We start from the raw sequence: 15,247 nt of genomic DNA on the forward strand, positions 1-15,247 counted from the left end.
CTTTTCACAAACGTACCCGGCTTAAAGATGCTAGCCATGATGGAAATGGAAACCAACTTGAAAAAGTCGGGTCGACGTTTTCAAGATCTTCATTTGTGCCTTTAGATAAAGTTGACGATAACTCATCGGACATTTTTGTTATATGGATCGATTTTGATACAGCATGTGTGATGGAAAATTATATTGGTTACACGTGACGCCACCTCCACCAACGTGTAAAGGAAAATAGACATTCCTTTATTGTAAATTTCATGGACGAACGTAATTTAACATAGGTGAACCTTCATGAGAATCTCAAAATCTTTCAGAAATATCGAAGGAAGGTTGAGTGTTTAATTTTTGAAATGCTCATTACTAGAAAGAAAAGGCCGACATATGGATCGTGGGCCTTTGTCTACGGTTCGTCAAAAGCAGATGTTCCATCCAAAAAAAGCCTTTATTTACCCTCGACAGTGTTTATAGCCGGGGTCCTGTAGGGACGAGCATTAAACTTCACAAAAGAAATAATTTAAATTGAAAATAACAAGGTTAAAAACCCCAACTAGTGGGAGACAGATCAGCTGGCGATTTAAAAGCGCAGCTTGTAAACATCGTGGCTTGTTCATTGATTATATCTCACAGGTGATCTATCAAGAAGCAATTAACGAAGGAGGCAATCAAGTTTAATATAGACTCAGCAATAATTCTTATCAAAAAACGGGATAAAATCTATGACACTACTCGACGTTTAGGCTCAAAACATTGGCTTAAATAAGCTACGGTAACTGGTCAGTGCATCAAATCTTGTCTCGTCTCAAATTTTTATTTAACAGCAATGGATATAGTTCGGGCTCCAATTGTTCGAAGAGCGGATAGCTTTATCCAAAGGATAAACTGTTGGTTGGAGTACAGTTTCATCCCCCGGATAGTGATTTATTTACCTGATAGCGTTATCCGTTCTTTCAACAACCGGGGCCGCCACAAGTAGACTAAATTTAGTACAGAAGATCACACTGATAATTTTACAATCCTGAGTTACCAAATTAGTGCCTTTTTTTCAAAGTGTTTTGCTTGAAATCATGACCGTCGGTAAATTTCAATCGATTTCGATTATCTATGACAATGTGTGTAATTGTGATAAAAACTGTGTGGTATTGCGTTCGGACCTGACAGGAAATCAACTAATGAAGCAATGCAAAAATAAATTAATATTGTTATAATTGCAAAATATTACCAAACCAATCTGATGTTACTACGCAGGTCCATTAACAAATAATCCCAAAGAAACAATGTTCAACAAAAACATATTTAAAACAAAGGTAAAATCGTCAAATGAAAAATATGTGTTCAATATGAAGGTAGATCCTGGACAAAATGTTCGACTCGTCGTTTCGTTATGGCGTTTCATCGTTTCCGCACGCCGATACTTCTAGTCGAGTCGTTGTTTTCCGAGTTCGACTCGTCAAATTGCCAGTTCGACTCGGCGTTCTAGGAAGTCGACTCATCACTTCGTGAGTTCGTCTCGTCATCTTGTCAGTTCGACTCGTCGTTTTACGAGTTCGACTCATCACTGACCACATCAGTTCGTCGTCCTTTGTCTTTTTGCCGTTTCGTCGTTTCGTTATGGCGTTTCATCGTTTCGTTATGTCGTTTCGTCGTTTCGACTCGTCCACTCAGAGAGGCTATAATTCGACGTACATTACATGAAGTGTTACTTGATTCCATGCACTTATACATGACGTATTTATCCAAAATTTGCTCTCTGCCGACTGAAAATGGATTCTTTGAAGAGATACCTACGCCACAGCATAGAATTCGTCTTGAATCGAGTGAATGATCGTTTTCATGAAAGTGAGAATGGAATTGGGTATCTAATAACACACCTTGACAGAGTTTTGTATATTCTAGCACGTGCATCTTCGTTATTTAACATTCCCCCTCAGCTGGAATGTTTGTTGCAAAGAGCTCATCAAATGTTTGTTGTTCTTGGTGGTGATGACAACTCATTACAAAGACGGTTGTTTAAGTTTACAGGATGCAGGGGTCGTCCCAGCATAGACATTCCTAGAGAACTTCTGGAACAATACCTTGAGAACAATTTTACTCCTGAACAAATTGCTCGACTTTTTTGCGTGTCTTCCAAGACGATCCGACGACGTATCATTGACTATCAACTCCGCTTTGAAAAACACAGTTCTCTAACCGACGCAGAATTGGATGATCTTATGTAAGTATCAATTCTTTCATTATCATATTTGGGATTCCAATGCCTGCATTATATTCATGTGCGTACATGAGGCTGAATGCTATTTCCAGGAGCTTACAAAGTGTCAACATTATCAATTTCGCCAATGGGAGAGTAACTATCAAACGTTCAAAAAAACTCATAGCTCTACAAATTAGCAACAATGACATCTTGATCAAGTGTTATTTGTTATTCAAGGTTTTATGATGTATGTTTTAGTTGAAATATTTGCAGATTTATATTTTTATACAGGTAATTACATGTATTAATAATGTATTTTCAGCCAATGCCACAGGCGTATAACTTAAAGAAGAAATATTGGAGTACCAGTACTCAGAACAAAAAAATCTTAGTTTCTCCCGTACTGTAGCTTTTGGGAGTCAAACCGATATTAGCACAAGTTGTGGACCAAAAATATCACTGAATAACAAAACAGCAGCTGTAGCTCACAGATTTAAGTCTCGTTCATAGCTGTTGCCAAAATGCTACATTCTTGAAAAAATTTCTGGCCACTTAATACTGGTTAGAACACATCCCATTTGTATCATTGCAAATACATGTACATGTGTATGCAAGGCTGTTGAATAAAATAATATAGCCTGATGCTCCATGATAAGTATGTAAATAAAGGACAATACACTTGCTGAGGATTTTCCATGTAAGTGAATAAGGAATGATTCAGCTTCATTGTAATACAGTGTGCTCTATAACAAATTATGTTGTCAACACAATGGTAGATTGATGATCAATTTTTGAAAGGGGAAGGGGTGAGGCTCTTAGTTGATGTCAGTTCCTAACGCCTTGCTTATCAATTTGTTCAAAAGCTCAGAAGTTCTGACGACCTTTCCCAGATGTGGGTATAGGAACATGCGTGGACACCTTCGTGGAAGAGGTCATAATGTTCAATGGGATCGTATTCGAGACAGCATGAGACGGTTGTGTCCTGAAGAAATTTTAATGCGGGCATTACAGCTTACAGCAGTGAGACGAAGAACATACTTTGTCCAGGCCCCCCTCTCACTGTGGCATATCGATGGAAACCACAAACTTATAAGGTAGCTACTGTATGTTACAGGTGATCACAAATCTCTATCTGTTTGGCAAACATATGAATGATCATGGTGAAGAGCAAACTAAACTGAACATCCAGTTTGGCACAATTTTTGCAAACTTGATAATTTATTAAATATTTGCACGCCTTTAAATGTTCTCTAGAAATTGACTGTGATCTACCTTCATAGTCTAACATCCCTAAAGTGTTTGGCTTTTTGGGCTTGTGGAGATGACTGATAACAAGCAAGCTTGTCTGTTTTGTTTTTAGATGGGGGTTTGTAATACACGGTGGCATAGATGGATACTCAAGGCGCATCATGTACTTGCACTGCAGTTGTAACAACAAAGCAGCAACTGTCCTTCAACTTTTTAAAACTGCTGTTGAAGAAAATGGCTTGCCTTCAAGAGTGCGAGCTGACCAAGGAGTGGAAAACGTGGATGTCGCCTGGTACCTACTAACACATCCAGACAGAGGGCCAGATCGTGGAAGTTTTATAGCTGGTAGAAGTTGCCATAATCAGCGAATTGAGCGTTTATGGAGAGATGTTTTCTCAGGTTGCACATTCATTTACTTCAACCTCTTTGACCACATGGAATCTGAGGGACTTTTGGATATTGACAATGATCTCCACATGTTCGTTTTAAGATACGTGTTTGAAGCGCGAATAAATGCCCATCTTCAAGAGTTTACAGAAGGTTGGAACCACCACCCTCTATCCACAGAGGAAAACATGTCTCCAATTCAGTTATGGTTATGGGGTCTCCATGGATTTTCACTCTCTGCAGAGCAAGCACAACCATTGGTATGTTGAAAGTACCCATACATATTATGTTGCACTGTTTATAATCTACAATTTATGTCGACACAGGACTAATAATTATTATTTCAAGTCATTCTAGTTGGTCCAGGTCTGTTTGTTCTAAAATAGCTCTTTTTTTGGTTCTGGGATTTCTACTGAGTTTGAAATATTTATATTTGTCGTTACTTTTCAGCAATATCAACAGTACTTGTTATGCTGTGTTCAAGCCCTTTCTCAACAAATTCATTTTTTTCCATTTGGATAAACTTTGCTTGAATTACTTCTTATGATAGAAATCCAACTACAAGAAAAAACTGTTTATTGTGGCTATAACTACATAAATACAGTCCAACCTGCTATACGGAGACACCCTTAGGACCAATCATCGCTTTCTGCTTAAAGGAGGTTGAAAAATAATAATAAAAACGAGTTAGGGTGTGGCAGTCAAGCCACACACAAGGGAAAGTAATTTTCCGTGGTAGATATCATTTTCATTTGCTTATCACCTAATTGACCAATTGTTTCTGACCATCTACATGTACTTTTTATTCCACAGGTGGATGATGTTCCCCATTATGGCATTGATTGGAGTGGCCCCCTGCCTGATTGTCAGTGGGGTGGAGACAGTGTGCTCCTGGATAACACATCACCCGTGGAAGTTCCTGATATAGAATTACCTAGTATTGCAGAAAATGATCTACGTGCATGCCTGGAACAGAATGACCCCCTAGCTGAGAGTCAATGTCTGGGATTTGATATCTATCTTAATCTTGTGTTGCGTTTGCAGGCATTAGTTAATGTCTAGAACCATTTGAGTTCTATGTCATAATGTTTTGTTTTTTTTTCGTTTTTTACCAAAAAGGTACTAATATCATGTTTACGTACTTTTGGTTATTGTGATGCTAATTAAAAATGGCCTCAGGAAACTGGAAAATTTATTGTTGCATGAAACTGAGAACAAATGAAGGGGTGTCTGGAAGAAAGCCCTGAGTGACTTCTGATAAATTGCTAGATTCTCCTACCAAATTGCATTGTATTCCCCTGTGAAACAAAAGGAGAATTTGACCTTACATCAAAAGTCACTTAGGGTCTTATTCCACACATCCCTTCAAATGATCATCCTTTTTACATACCGGTATGTTATTCCACAACACAAAGGAATACTGTGAAAAAAAGTGTACACTGTTTTCTTCAATGTAGTTGAAAACCAAAACTAAAACATCCCATTTATTGATTCTGTTCTTGAGGTACATCTATACATACACTGTATATAATATTGATGACTGCACAAGCAAAATCAAACATCATGGTTTTAACTGCAACATTTTAAGTAGTCTTAAAGAAAGGAATTGCCAATTACTTGTATGATAATGAAATCCTTACAGAATGTTCAATGTGTTAAGATTACTAAGAAGACTTAAATGTTGTCAAAAACATCAACTTTGAAATTAATAATCATCTTCTTTTACTCCATTGATAACCACAACTATGCAAAATTGTTTAAGGCTGGTTTTGACCAGAGGCGGAGTCAGAGTTGTAGTCTGAGTCGCAAAAGCGATCGAAAGTCAGAGTCATAAGCGGAGTCATAAGCTCGACTTAAGATTCCATTGGTTTGATTTTCACGAAAGCATGTTGCTGTGGAGGACAAAGCCTCTGATTACAACTTTGACCATAGCTCCATCACTATTGAAAACCAGCCTTTAGCCTCTCAGTCTGGGAGTAGCAATTTTTTTAAATTATACCTTGATAAGTTCTATGTTATGCAACAAAACAAAACAAACAAGAGAACAACTACAAATCCATACAGCCAACATGAAACGTTTTCAGAAAACTGCAGTTCACTGGTATTTTCTTAGCTTTGGGGTACAAAGTTGCTAAATAGTAGCAAATCCCTGGCTTTCAAACTGTAAAGCGATATCCAAGCTTTGATTAAACTTATTCTCAGTGGAATGAATAGTTGGGAGCTGTAATATTGCCAGGCATGCTGTTGCTGATGGCAAGGAAGCTTTCTCATCATCATCAGGAAGATATCTAAGCACAATGTTGTGAGGGAGACCACGAGGTGGAATTGATTTGAAGCCAGTAATGAACTGCAGCAGACATTTGAGTTTCTCCTCACCAGCATTACTTACATACTCGATGAACCAGTCATAGGAACGTTGTTGAGCGAAGTCGGAAGGCCTTTCTACACTGGCATCAAAGAGATTCTGAAATCCATTGGGAGTGAGGGTTTGCTCAATAGAATTACAAAGCAGCTTAAAGCAGACTTCCTTGTTGTTTTTGATCACATCTAGGAACTCAAACATCTGAAGACCTTTGGCAAATGAATCAATCTCAAACTTGCGGGACAGGATGATCTCACTTTCCAGTAGATTTTGTACTAGATGTGCCACATTCTGGTTAGTTATCTTCTTGCTTATTGGCCAGTGGGAGGCGTTTATCACTGACCAGAAGGACTCTGAGGAGGGATGGCTGTCAAGGACTTCATCAACATCTCCTTCCTGCAACTTATCTAACAATTCATGTAGCACAGCAGTTCCTTGAATTTAAAAGAAAAAAAAAACCTGTCAGAATTGTTCCATTGTGACATTAGAATTATGCCATATGGATAAGGACAGGAAACAACATGCGCAAGAAACAATTCACTTGCCCTTTGATTCTATTACTGTCAAAGCTCTATTAAAGGACAGACCATTATTTTTGAGAAAGAGAGGGGGAGAGGGCAATTTTTCTGAGCAAAAAATTATTTTTTACGGTTAAGTTGTGCTGGAATTTTTTCTATGGTAATTGCCAAAAAACAAAGAATAAGTGAGCTACTACACATGCTCTCATTAGTTGATAGCTGTGTTTAGATGAGAGTATGTAAACACGGTTGTGAGGTTTTAGATTAGTGCGTACTTTCGAAAGTTATGCAAACTGTCTCAAATTCTCCCAACCCTCCTTGTGTTTAGATGAGGCTATGTAAACATGGAAAAAGTGCTCTATTGCGTAAATGGTCCATCCCTAAGCCCTCTCTCTAACAAGCCCCTTGTTTGGAAGTATAATTTTTTAATAGTGCCCCCCCCCCCCCCTCTCTCTATAGACCTGCCTCCCCCCTATATGAAGTATTCAGAATTATGTACATCTCAATTTTCTTGTGACCATAAATTTAACAAAAACCATAGTACTAGTACGATAAAGTACCTGCATTGAGCGGGATATCTTGTCTTCTAAGTTGAGAGAGTACATACAGCGGGTTTGCATCTGCTAAGTAGAAGTAGATTGCTGGACATAAAGCACTAAAACTGGGACCACCTTGAGCAATGGAGTGGCTCACAATAATTCCAGCAAGCTGAAACAGTAGGCCTTTGGAGCTGTCTTTCACAGGAAGCAAAGACCACTCTGAACCCTCAAACAGCCGTTGTTGAATTTCTTTCAACAACATTTCAAAAAACTCAGCTCTAATGGCACCTGCATCTAAACCATCCTCTCCTTTGAAGGAAATGGTTAGATTGTTCCTTAATTTGTCACTGTTAGTTAAGGCTTTCTTGTAAAATATCAGTGCTCCTCTCCAAACTTCATCTCTGTCGACAGTAAGGCTGTAATCATCTGTCTTGACATTGGCCATAAGGCTTTCAACCACACTTTCAGTAGATGCAAAGTACAATGTCTCATTAGTGCATGTTTCAGGTGCACTTGTGACCATGCCCATTTCTTCCAGGAACTCACACACATGATCTGCAGCTTCTTCAAGGGTTGCTGACCTCTGAACAGCAAGTTCGATCTTGCCTTTGGGGGAATCTGGAAACATTTCAGACAGTTGATCTACCCACAACCTTGCCTCTCCGTCTGTATTACATATCTGAGAAGAGAAACCTGTCACTCCTGTGCTGCTTTCCCCCTGGCTGCTCGCTCCTTGGCTGCTCGCTCCTTGGCCGCTTGCTCCTTGGCTGCTTGCTCCTTGGCTGCTTGCTCCTTGGCTGCTTGCTCCTTGGCTGCTCGCTCCTTGGCTGCTCGCTCCTTGGCTGCTTGCTCCTTGGCTGCTTGCCCCTTGGCTGCTTGCTCCTTGGCTGCTTGCTCCTTGGCTGCTTGATCCTTGGCTGCTCATTCCTTGGCGTCTCATTCCTCGGCTACTGGTCCAGAGACTGCCGCCCCCTTGAATGCTGTGACTGCTGCTCCCTCCACTACTCCCCCCAGGGCATGTATTAAAGTGTTCTTTAATACTCTGAATGGGAATGTCTCTTTCGCAGTTGACACATTGTGTCTTGACTTGCTCATCACACATAGAGGGTTGGACCAATCTCTCCAGATCAAGTTTACTTTGCATAGGCCTGATATAAATTGCTGCTGTGCTTGAGACCACATCTTTTACATATGGAATGCTGTATCCACCATGTTGTTCCATTGGAATTGGTACAAGGGGCCTTGATGGTCCACCTCTATCTGCACGTAGGAGCTCAAATGCTCCTCGCTGGGATGTCAGTTTAGGATACTCTTTTTCCAATGTAGCTCTTAATTTCAGAAAGTCCCCTCGCTTGTCTGGAAATACAATTTTCTTCTTACCCAGACCAGCAAGAGTTAAAGTATGAGACTCAGCCAGTGATGGTGTTTTGTTTGTATTTGGGGAGTGCAGGAGAATAAAGTCGTGGGTCCAGGTGTCCTTTATCACAATGGGAACAAATGTTGGGCCTTTTTTCCTTTTTTTGGGTTGTGGGCCATGAGAGGCTGACCTGTACTGTGGGAAAGCTGCCCTGAAGAAAGCACAGTTTGAGATATTACTACTGGTGTAACTGAGATTTTAACAATATAGTCACTCTTTCAGAATACTCTATGCTTAGAATTAACACACTAGTAACAATAATGCATCAGTCAATGCAAACCCCAGCCCACCCCTCTCCTGGCTGTGTCAAACCAAGACATTCCAGCTGGTGCTCATTGCCGAGTTTTTTAATTGCTTGCACCTTTAGCCATTTTTCTTTGCCTCAATATAACAATATTGAAGTTTGTGGCTTTGCTCAAATACCCTGTTCCAGAAGATATCCAAACACCCCAAAAAGGGGTTTTTGGTTTCAGCTTCTCTTCCCCTCTGGAAATTCCAGTTTGGGTTCATACATTATCAAGAGTTAAGTCCCACTTCCTGCACCACCACCCAACTCTGGGAAATCATTTCCAATGATCCTACACAGGGAGGGTATTGATAATTTCTGGTAATTCACATTAGACTACTACCATTTTAGAACAAAAAGAGACTGTCAAAGTTTCCATCGACTGATGCATAAGAACAATACAACAGCCAAAGGAGGCTTAGTACCCTACTAGGCAAAAATGCTTTGCTTTTGAAGCTGGGTCTTCCAAGCTTAATTCACTGTCCTTACCAGTCCTATCATATTTGACCTGCAGAAAGGGCCTCTTTCTCAAAAATCTGGCTGTCATTAATTAACGTGTTACACAGAAAAACAAAACTTTCGTTCAAGCACAAAATATGCTTAGTGCATTCATCAAGACTAACAACAAACCACTGTTTAGTGCTATTTCAAAGTCATGGCGACCTTAATACCCCTTCAGCTTTGAACAAAGTAGATAGGACAACTCAATAAGCCTGTGTGAATGTAAGCTTGACATTACATTACAGCTTTCAGAATACTAACTCTGTCTAGAATGAAAAGCGTAAAATATTTTGGGCTCTTAGGTACTAGACATCATTCTTTCAGTCTGTGTCTTCCAAAAATAGCGACTCGAATGATTTTGCCATCAACAACAAATATAAAGGTTATTTGCAAATAGGCGAGCTACATTATTCATTCATTCATTCATTCATTTATTTATTACAATCTATGGTTAAAACGCCAAAGGATAATCTGTAAAGGAGTACAGAACCCCATATAAAAACCGATCACCTAGGAACTAATATACACACAAGCGTTTCTTTGAAGAACGCTTTTATAGAGTGTTGAATATTATTATCATCGGCTCACCTCCAATTCGCTTCTGCTCTTGAAATCGAGCTTGTTGACTGTTGATTGACCTGATTGTTGTCTCTTTCATTTGGTGGAGACGATATATCTTCGATTTTACTTATCGCGTTTTCCAAAATTCCCCGCAACTCCTCCATGTTTCGGATCTCACATGGAGAGGACCAAAACCGCGGGAAAATGGAAAACACATCATGTAATGTACGTCGAATTATAGCCTCTCTGAGTGGACGAGTCGAAACGACGAAACGACATAACGAAACGATGAAACGCCATAACGAAACGACGAAACGGCAAAAAGACAAAGGACGACGAACTGATGTGGTCAGTGATGAGTCGAACTCGTAAAACGACGAGTCGAACTGACAAGATGACGAGACGAACTCACGAAGTGATGAGTCGACTTCCCAGAACGCCGAGTCGAACTGGCAATTTGACGAGTCGAACTCGGAAAACAACGACTCGACTAGAAGTATCGGCGTGCGGAAACGATGAAACGCCATAACGAAACGACGAGTCGAACATTTTGTCCAGGATCTACCTTCATAGTTCAAACGAACAGTGATCCAACGTTCGACTAACTCCTAATCTATTATAAGTCGATATATTTTTGTTTTTTGACCGCGTCAGGGTAATAGCTCGTGCTTCAACTGGATTGCATATACTGTGTTAGCTGAAATTGTCTTTTCCGTAGGGTCTTCGAGGCCGTCAAAACTTGACCCACCCATTACACCTTTGAATTATACAGGCATTCCGTTTGGGTTGGAAGCTATATTCAGTGATCCACGGAAAACTTCAAAAGATACTCTTCCGCTTCTTTCAGTTCGATAATCTATCTGATTTCGGCACTCCATCAAAAAAATCATCGACCACTAAATCGGAATCGTGCACGAAATGAATACAAAACGATTGTTTTTTGTTCTTATCTGCAGGACCTAACCTTCTGCCATTGCTTTAACGCAGAAAGATATTGTCAAAAACTTGAAACGAATTATTAAGCAGTAATTAACCATTGTTTGGCCAAAAAGTGTTCGAAAAGTTCTTGTGATTCTTAACTATTGTTATCTTGTTGGATTGTTGAATGCACGGTCGTCATTTCCTCCTAAACTTTTTATAAGGTTAGAACAAAGTCGTAGGCTTCATAACCTCTAAAACTAAACATTGCAAAGTTTTCAATTTTGAAGTGAAGCGTCATTTCAGCATGGCTTTTCCCCAAATCATTGCAGCGTTCCTCGCCCTTTTTGACGCCATCGGTCTTCCTGGTAATTTGCTGGTAATAATGACTATCGCCGTGCGAAAAAACTTTCATGTGATGCGGTATATTCTCCTTGCCAGCCTCGCGGTGTCAGATCTCCTGTTTTTAATCGTGGTCAACTCATTTCGCATTGCAAGCATATGTTACACAAGAAAATCCACACTGTTTGGTGTTTTCCAAGAGTATTTACGATATTAAAATACGGTTTCACAACTCATTTTCACAACGCGAGTCTTTTCGCTTCTCGAGCACGCACATGGCTTTTCCTTACGTCACTTGTCGTCTTGACGACACATCTCGTGTCCAGTCCCTTTAGAGGCGCGTACTTATAGTTCCTATACCTAACACTCTCCCCTAACTTGAAAAGAAATGTCATCCGTGACATTTGACAACATTTGGCATGCAATACAGAACAAAACTTTACGAAAGTGGCCTTTTTTGTTTAGGATTCCTTGCTTCTTAAATCCTGGAGTGGGTTGATCAGGCCCAGCTCCTTACAGACCACGTAACATCTCTCAGTTCATCTGTCCAAACTAGTGTTCAAGATTCTGTAGCACAATGACCATCTTCAGACAGTTCCTACAGCATTCACAGAATGAATGTCAGAATTGAATACACTTAAGAAAACTCGATTTTTTTTTTTTAAACAATGTGATAGACAAAAACTGTTTATCTGCTCATCTGCACTGAAATGACTGATAAGGTGCTCCCCATTGTGGCAACTGTGGTACCATTGGATAGGGCATACAAGGCATCATCATATTCATGTTCCAAAACATGGGCGGTTCTGGTGGAGAAATATAGTTACAGGCTGGTGGCAACGTACAGTACTGGTTCACTGGGAATTCAGGTATGTAGGGCGTTGGCAGTGTTGGTATCCCACCCTGCTGTATTCCTACATATGGATCAACCTTAACCTGTCGCACATAAGTTGGTTCCCCAGGACTGTCATAAGTAAACCGTTTAGGTGCCTGTCTAAGACGTTGAGGTCGGTCTGATTTGCTAACATCCTCTCGCTCGTCCCTCTCTCCATCGACTGCTTGAGAGTCTCGTGTTAGCTGTGCTTCGCCAGGAGTACCAGCAATGTTAGCTTCCGGCCCCATTTCACTTGACACCTCACCAGAATGAACATCCGTGAAATCTGGTTCTGGCTCGTCTTTACTTGTAGACTCTAGCTGTATCTGTATTCGGTCATTTCCATCGTGTCCTGGTGAAAGATTCAAGCATGAAACGTCTGGAAATTCATCTTCACTGTCACTTTCGTTCCCTTCTTGTACCAGTGGTTGGACATCATCACAATGATAGGGTGCTGCTGTTTTCGTCTTCTTTACAGGAGGGAGGTCCTCCCAGGGTTTGCCTGGTAAATAGTCACAAGGGAGTAAGAGGTTTCGATGTAGAGTGCGGGTGGGTCCTTGGCTTGATTCTGGTCTCACGTCGTACACCGGGCTTCCCTCCCCTTTTCTTGCAACAACTATATGGATTTGGTCTTCCCAGAAAGCGCGGAGCTTGCCAGGCCCACCACGAGGAGTAAGGTTGCGTACAAGGACACGGTCTCCCACTTGCAGTGCTGATGATCGCACTCGTTTGTCATAATTTTTTTTCCCCCTCATGGCATTCTTCCTGGCAGATTGTGATGCGAGTGAGTAAGCTTCTTGCATGGCAGATTTCCATTTGGTAACATACTCAGCATGTGATTTGGCTCCTGTCTCCACCTCGAGGTCAAAGATTACATCGATTGGCAGACGAGGGCTGCGACCAAATAACAGGAAAAATGGAGAATAACCGGTTGACTCGTGAACAGTGCAGTTATATGCGTGAATGAGTTTGTTAATATGGTCCTTCCAGCAAGACTTGTGGGTTTCCGGTAGGGTACGCAGCATGCTGAGAAGTGTACGGTTCATTCTTTCCACCAGACCATTCCCCTGTGGATGGTACGGAGTAGTTCTCGAATGCATTACTCCAGAGAGTTCCTCCAGCCTTTTGAACAACCGGTTCTCAAATTCGCCCCCCATATCGTGGTGGAGTTTCTCTGGGAAACCAAAGCGTGGGATGAAATCATTGAAGATCTTGTCTGCAGCAGTAACAGCAGTTTTATTTCTCGTCGGGTACGCTTGTGCATATTTGGTGAAATGGTCAACAACAACTAGGATATATTCATGGCCCCCAGAGCTTCGCTCGAGATGTACAAAGTCGATAGAAACCATCTGAAGAGGAGCGGTTGTTAGAATTGGTTGTAATGGTTCTCTCGTTGGTAGATTTGGGCGTCTTTGTTTCAGGCAGCGGCACGTGTGATGGATAAAGTTTTCAATGTCTCTCCTCATGTGTGGCCAATAAAATCTCTCACGGGCTAGAGCTAGTACCCTCTCAACACCAAGGTGGCCCATCTCTTCATGGAGTTCGCGATAAACGGTGCGACGAAATTTCTGTGGAAGAACAACCTGCTGGTTACGATAAAGTACTCCACTCTTTCTGTTCACATGAAGTTTATGCCACTCATTCAGTAACTTACGAACCAAAGGTGATTCTGAGTGCTTCTCTGCAACTGTCGGTTTGTGTTTTGCTTTGATCAATTTAAGGACACGCCCAATGTAAGGGTCTTCATTCTGTGCTTTCGCTAAATCCACCACCCTTACTTGGTTACCAGATGCTTGGGACAGAGCGTCAACATGGAGCTCCTCTTCTTTATCAGTCAGTGCTGCGATCCAGACATTGTCACCACTTGATAACACTTGGGCTGCGGATATTGAGGCGTGCAAGCTTTCAGGGGTTACCTTTTCAGTACAACTGTCCATGTAGGTCTTGAAGTCACTGGGTAATCGGGAAAGACTATCTGCATCAACATTCAACTTGCCTGGTCGGTACCGTATTTCGAAGTTAAAGTCAGCAAGCTCTCCGACCCATCTCAATCCTGTGGCGTTTAGCTTGGCAGATGTTAACACATAAGTTAAGGGGTTGTTGTCCGTGTATACTACAAATTCAGGAGCGTAGTAGAGATAGTCCCTGAACTGTTCTGTCACTGACCATTTCAATGCTAAAAATTCCAGCTTGCCAGAATGCATGTGGTAATTTTGTTCACATGGGGTCAGAGTCCTGGATGCATATGCAATTACTCGGGTAGTACCATTCTGCTTTTGGTACAAGACAGCCCCCAAGCCATCCTGTGACGCATCGGTGTGTACAATAAAAGGTGAATCATAATCTGGATATGCCAGCAAAGGGGGTGAAGTTATTTTGTCTATCAGGACATCCAATGCTGACTGTTGACTGGGTCCCCACTCTACTGGTGATGAAGATGGTAACTGTCCACTGCGCAGCCTTGGGTTCTGTCTGATTGGGTTAGTATTCTTTTTCTTTGGTAGGTCATGATTGAGGAGATCATAAATGGGTTTTGCTGTTTGTGCAAAGTTTTTGATGTGACGGCGGTAAACTCCAAGTAAGCCCATAATTCTTCTAACTTCTCCAACTGTTTGCGGCTTTAAATCCTTCATCGCAGTCACTGCATTTGTAGCTTTCGGATCTATCCGATACCCGTCTTGAGAAATCACTCTTCCAAGGAAGGACACTTCCCGCTTGAACAAGTTACACTTTCTGGGCTTAAGCTTCACACCATAACTCTTCAACCGACGAAGAACTTTACGCAGATGCTCAATATGTTCAGAAAATGTTCCCGAGAATACAATTACATCGTCCAAGTAAGGGATGCATATCTCATCACGCAGCTGCCCAAGACAGTTCTCCATAAATCTTTGAAAATTTGCTGGAGCATTCATGAGTCCGAATGGTATACGCACCCATTCGTATAATCCCCAAGGCGTAACAAACGCAGTCAATGGTTGACTTTTCTCTCCAATGAATCCCTGATGGTACGCTTTTCCCTGATCCAAAACACTGAACCATGATTTGCCCCCGAGACTATCTAAGGCTTCCTGGATCCGAGGGATGGGATGCCGATCTGGCACTGTTT

General features: G+C 41.2%; 2 protein-coding genes across 3 annotated transcripts; one reads left to right on the top strand and one right to left on the bottom strand.

Annotated features, from left to right (window-relative positions):
• Positions 1–1,327: 1,327 nt before the first annotated feature.
• LOC146485593 (uncharacterized) lies at positions 1,328–4,894 on the top strand. Of its 2 annotated transcripts, none has more exons than XM_085103364.1 (4): positions 1,328–2,206; positions 3,049–3,279; positions 3,546–4,080; positions 4,634–4,894. In XM_085103364.1, exons 1-4 carry the CDS (start codon positions 1,755–1,757, stop codon positions 4,880–4,882), a joined length of 1,467 nt encoding a protein of 488 aa, XP_084959490.1. In that variant the 5' UTR covers positions 1,328–1,754; the 3' UTR covers positions 4,883–4,894. The 2 variants fall into 2 exon arrangements, with proteins under 2 accessions (XP_084959490.1, XP_084959491.1); XM_085103365.1 differs by lacking the exon at positions 4,634–4,894 and adding an exon at positions 4,271–4,428.
• Positions 4,895–5,936: 1,042 nt separating this feature from the next.
• LOC146485594 (uncharacterized) lies at positions 5,937–10,573 on the bottom strand. Its single transcript, XM_085103363.1, has 3 exons — positions 10,032–10,573; positions 7,261–8,807; positions 5,937–6,616 (listed from the first exon to the last, which is right to left on the bottom strand). The coding sequence occupies exons 1-3, from the start codon at positions 10,529–10,531 to the stop codon at positions 5,952–5,954; spliced, it is 2,712 nt and encodes a 903-aa protein (XP_084959489.1). The 5' UTR covers positions 10,532–10,573; the 3' UTR covers positions 5,937–5,951.
• Between the last annotated feature and the right edge of the window lie 4,674 nt (positions 10,574–15,247).

The sequence above is a fragment of the Pavona decussata genome, unplaced genomic scaffold, assembly GCF_977016875.1.
Source record: "Pavona decussata unplaced genomic scaffold, jaPavDecu1.1 SCAFFOLD_26, whole genome shotgun sequence".
NCBI classification, from domain to species: Eukaryota; Metazoa; Cnidaria; class Anthozoa; order Scleractinia; family Agariciidae; genus Pavona; species Pavona decussata.

Bases quoted from the DNA above. Each gene is read 5' to 3' on its own strand.
- LOC146485593 (XM_085103364.1), top strand. From the start codon at position 1,755: ATGGATTCTTTGAAGAGATACCTACGCCACAGCATAGAATTCGTCTTG. The intron at 3,280-3,545 runs GTAGCTACTGTA...TTTTGTTTTTAG, and splicing joins GGAAACCACAAACTTATAAG to ATGGGGGTTTGTAATACACG. The intron at 4,081-4,633 runs GTATGTTGAAAG...TTTATTCCACAG, and splicing joins CAGAGCAAGCACAACCATTG to GTGGATGATGTTCCCCATTA.
- LOC146485594 (XM_085103363.1), bottom strand. From the start codon at position 10,531: ATGGCGTTTCATCGTTTCCGCACGCCGATACTTCTAGTCGAGTCGTTG. The intron at 8,808-10,031 runs GTGAGCCGATGA...TGCTTTCTTCAG, and splicing joins AGAGCAGAAGCGAATTGGAG to GGCAGCTTTCCCACAGTACA. The intron at 6,617-7,260 runs GTACTTTATCGT...TTTAAATTCAAG, and splicing joins AGATATCCCGCTCAATGCAG to GAACTGCTGTGCTACATGAA.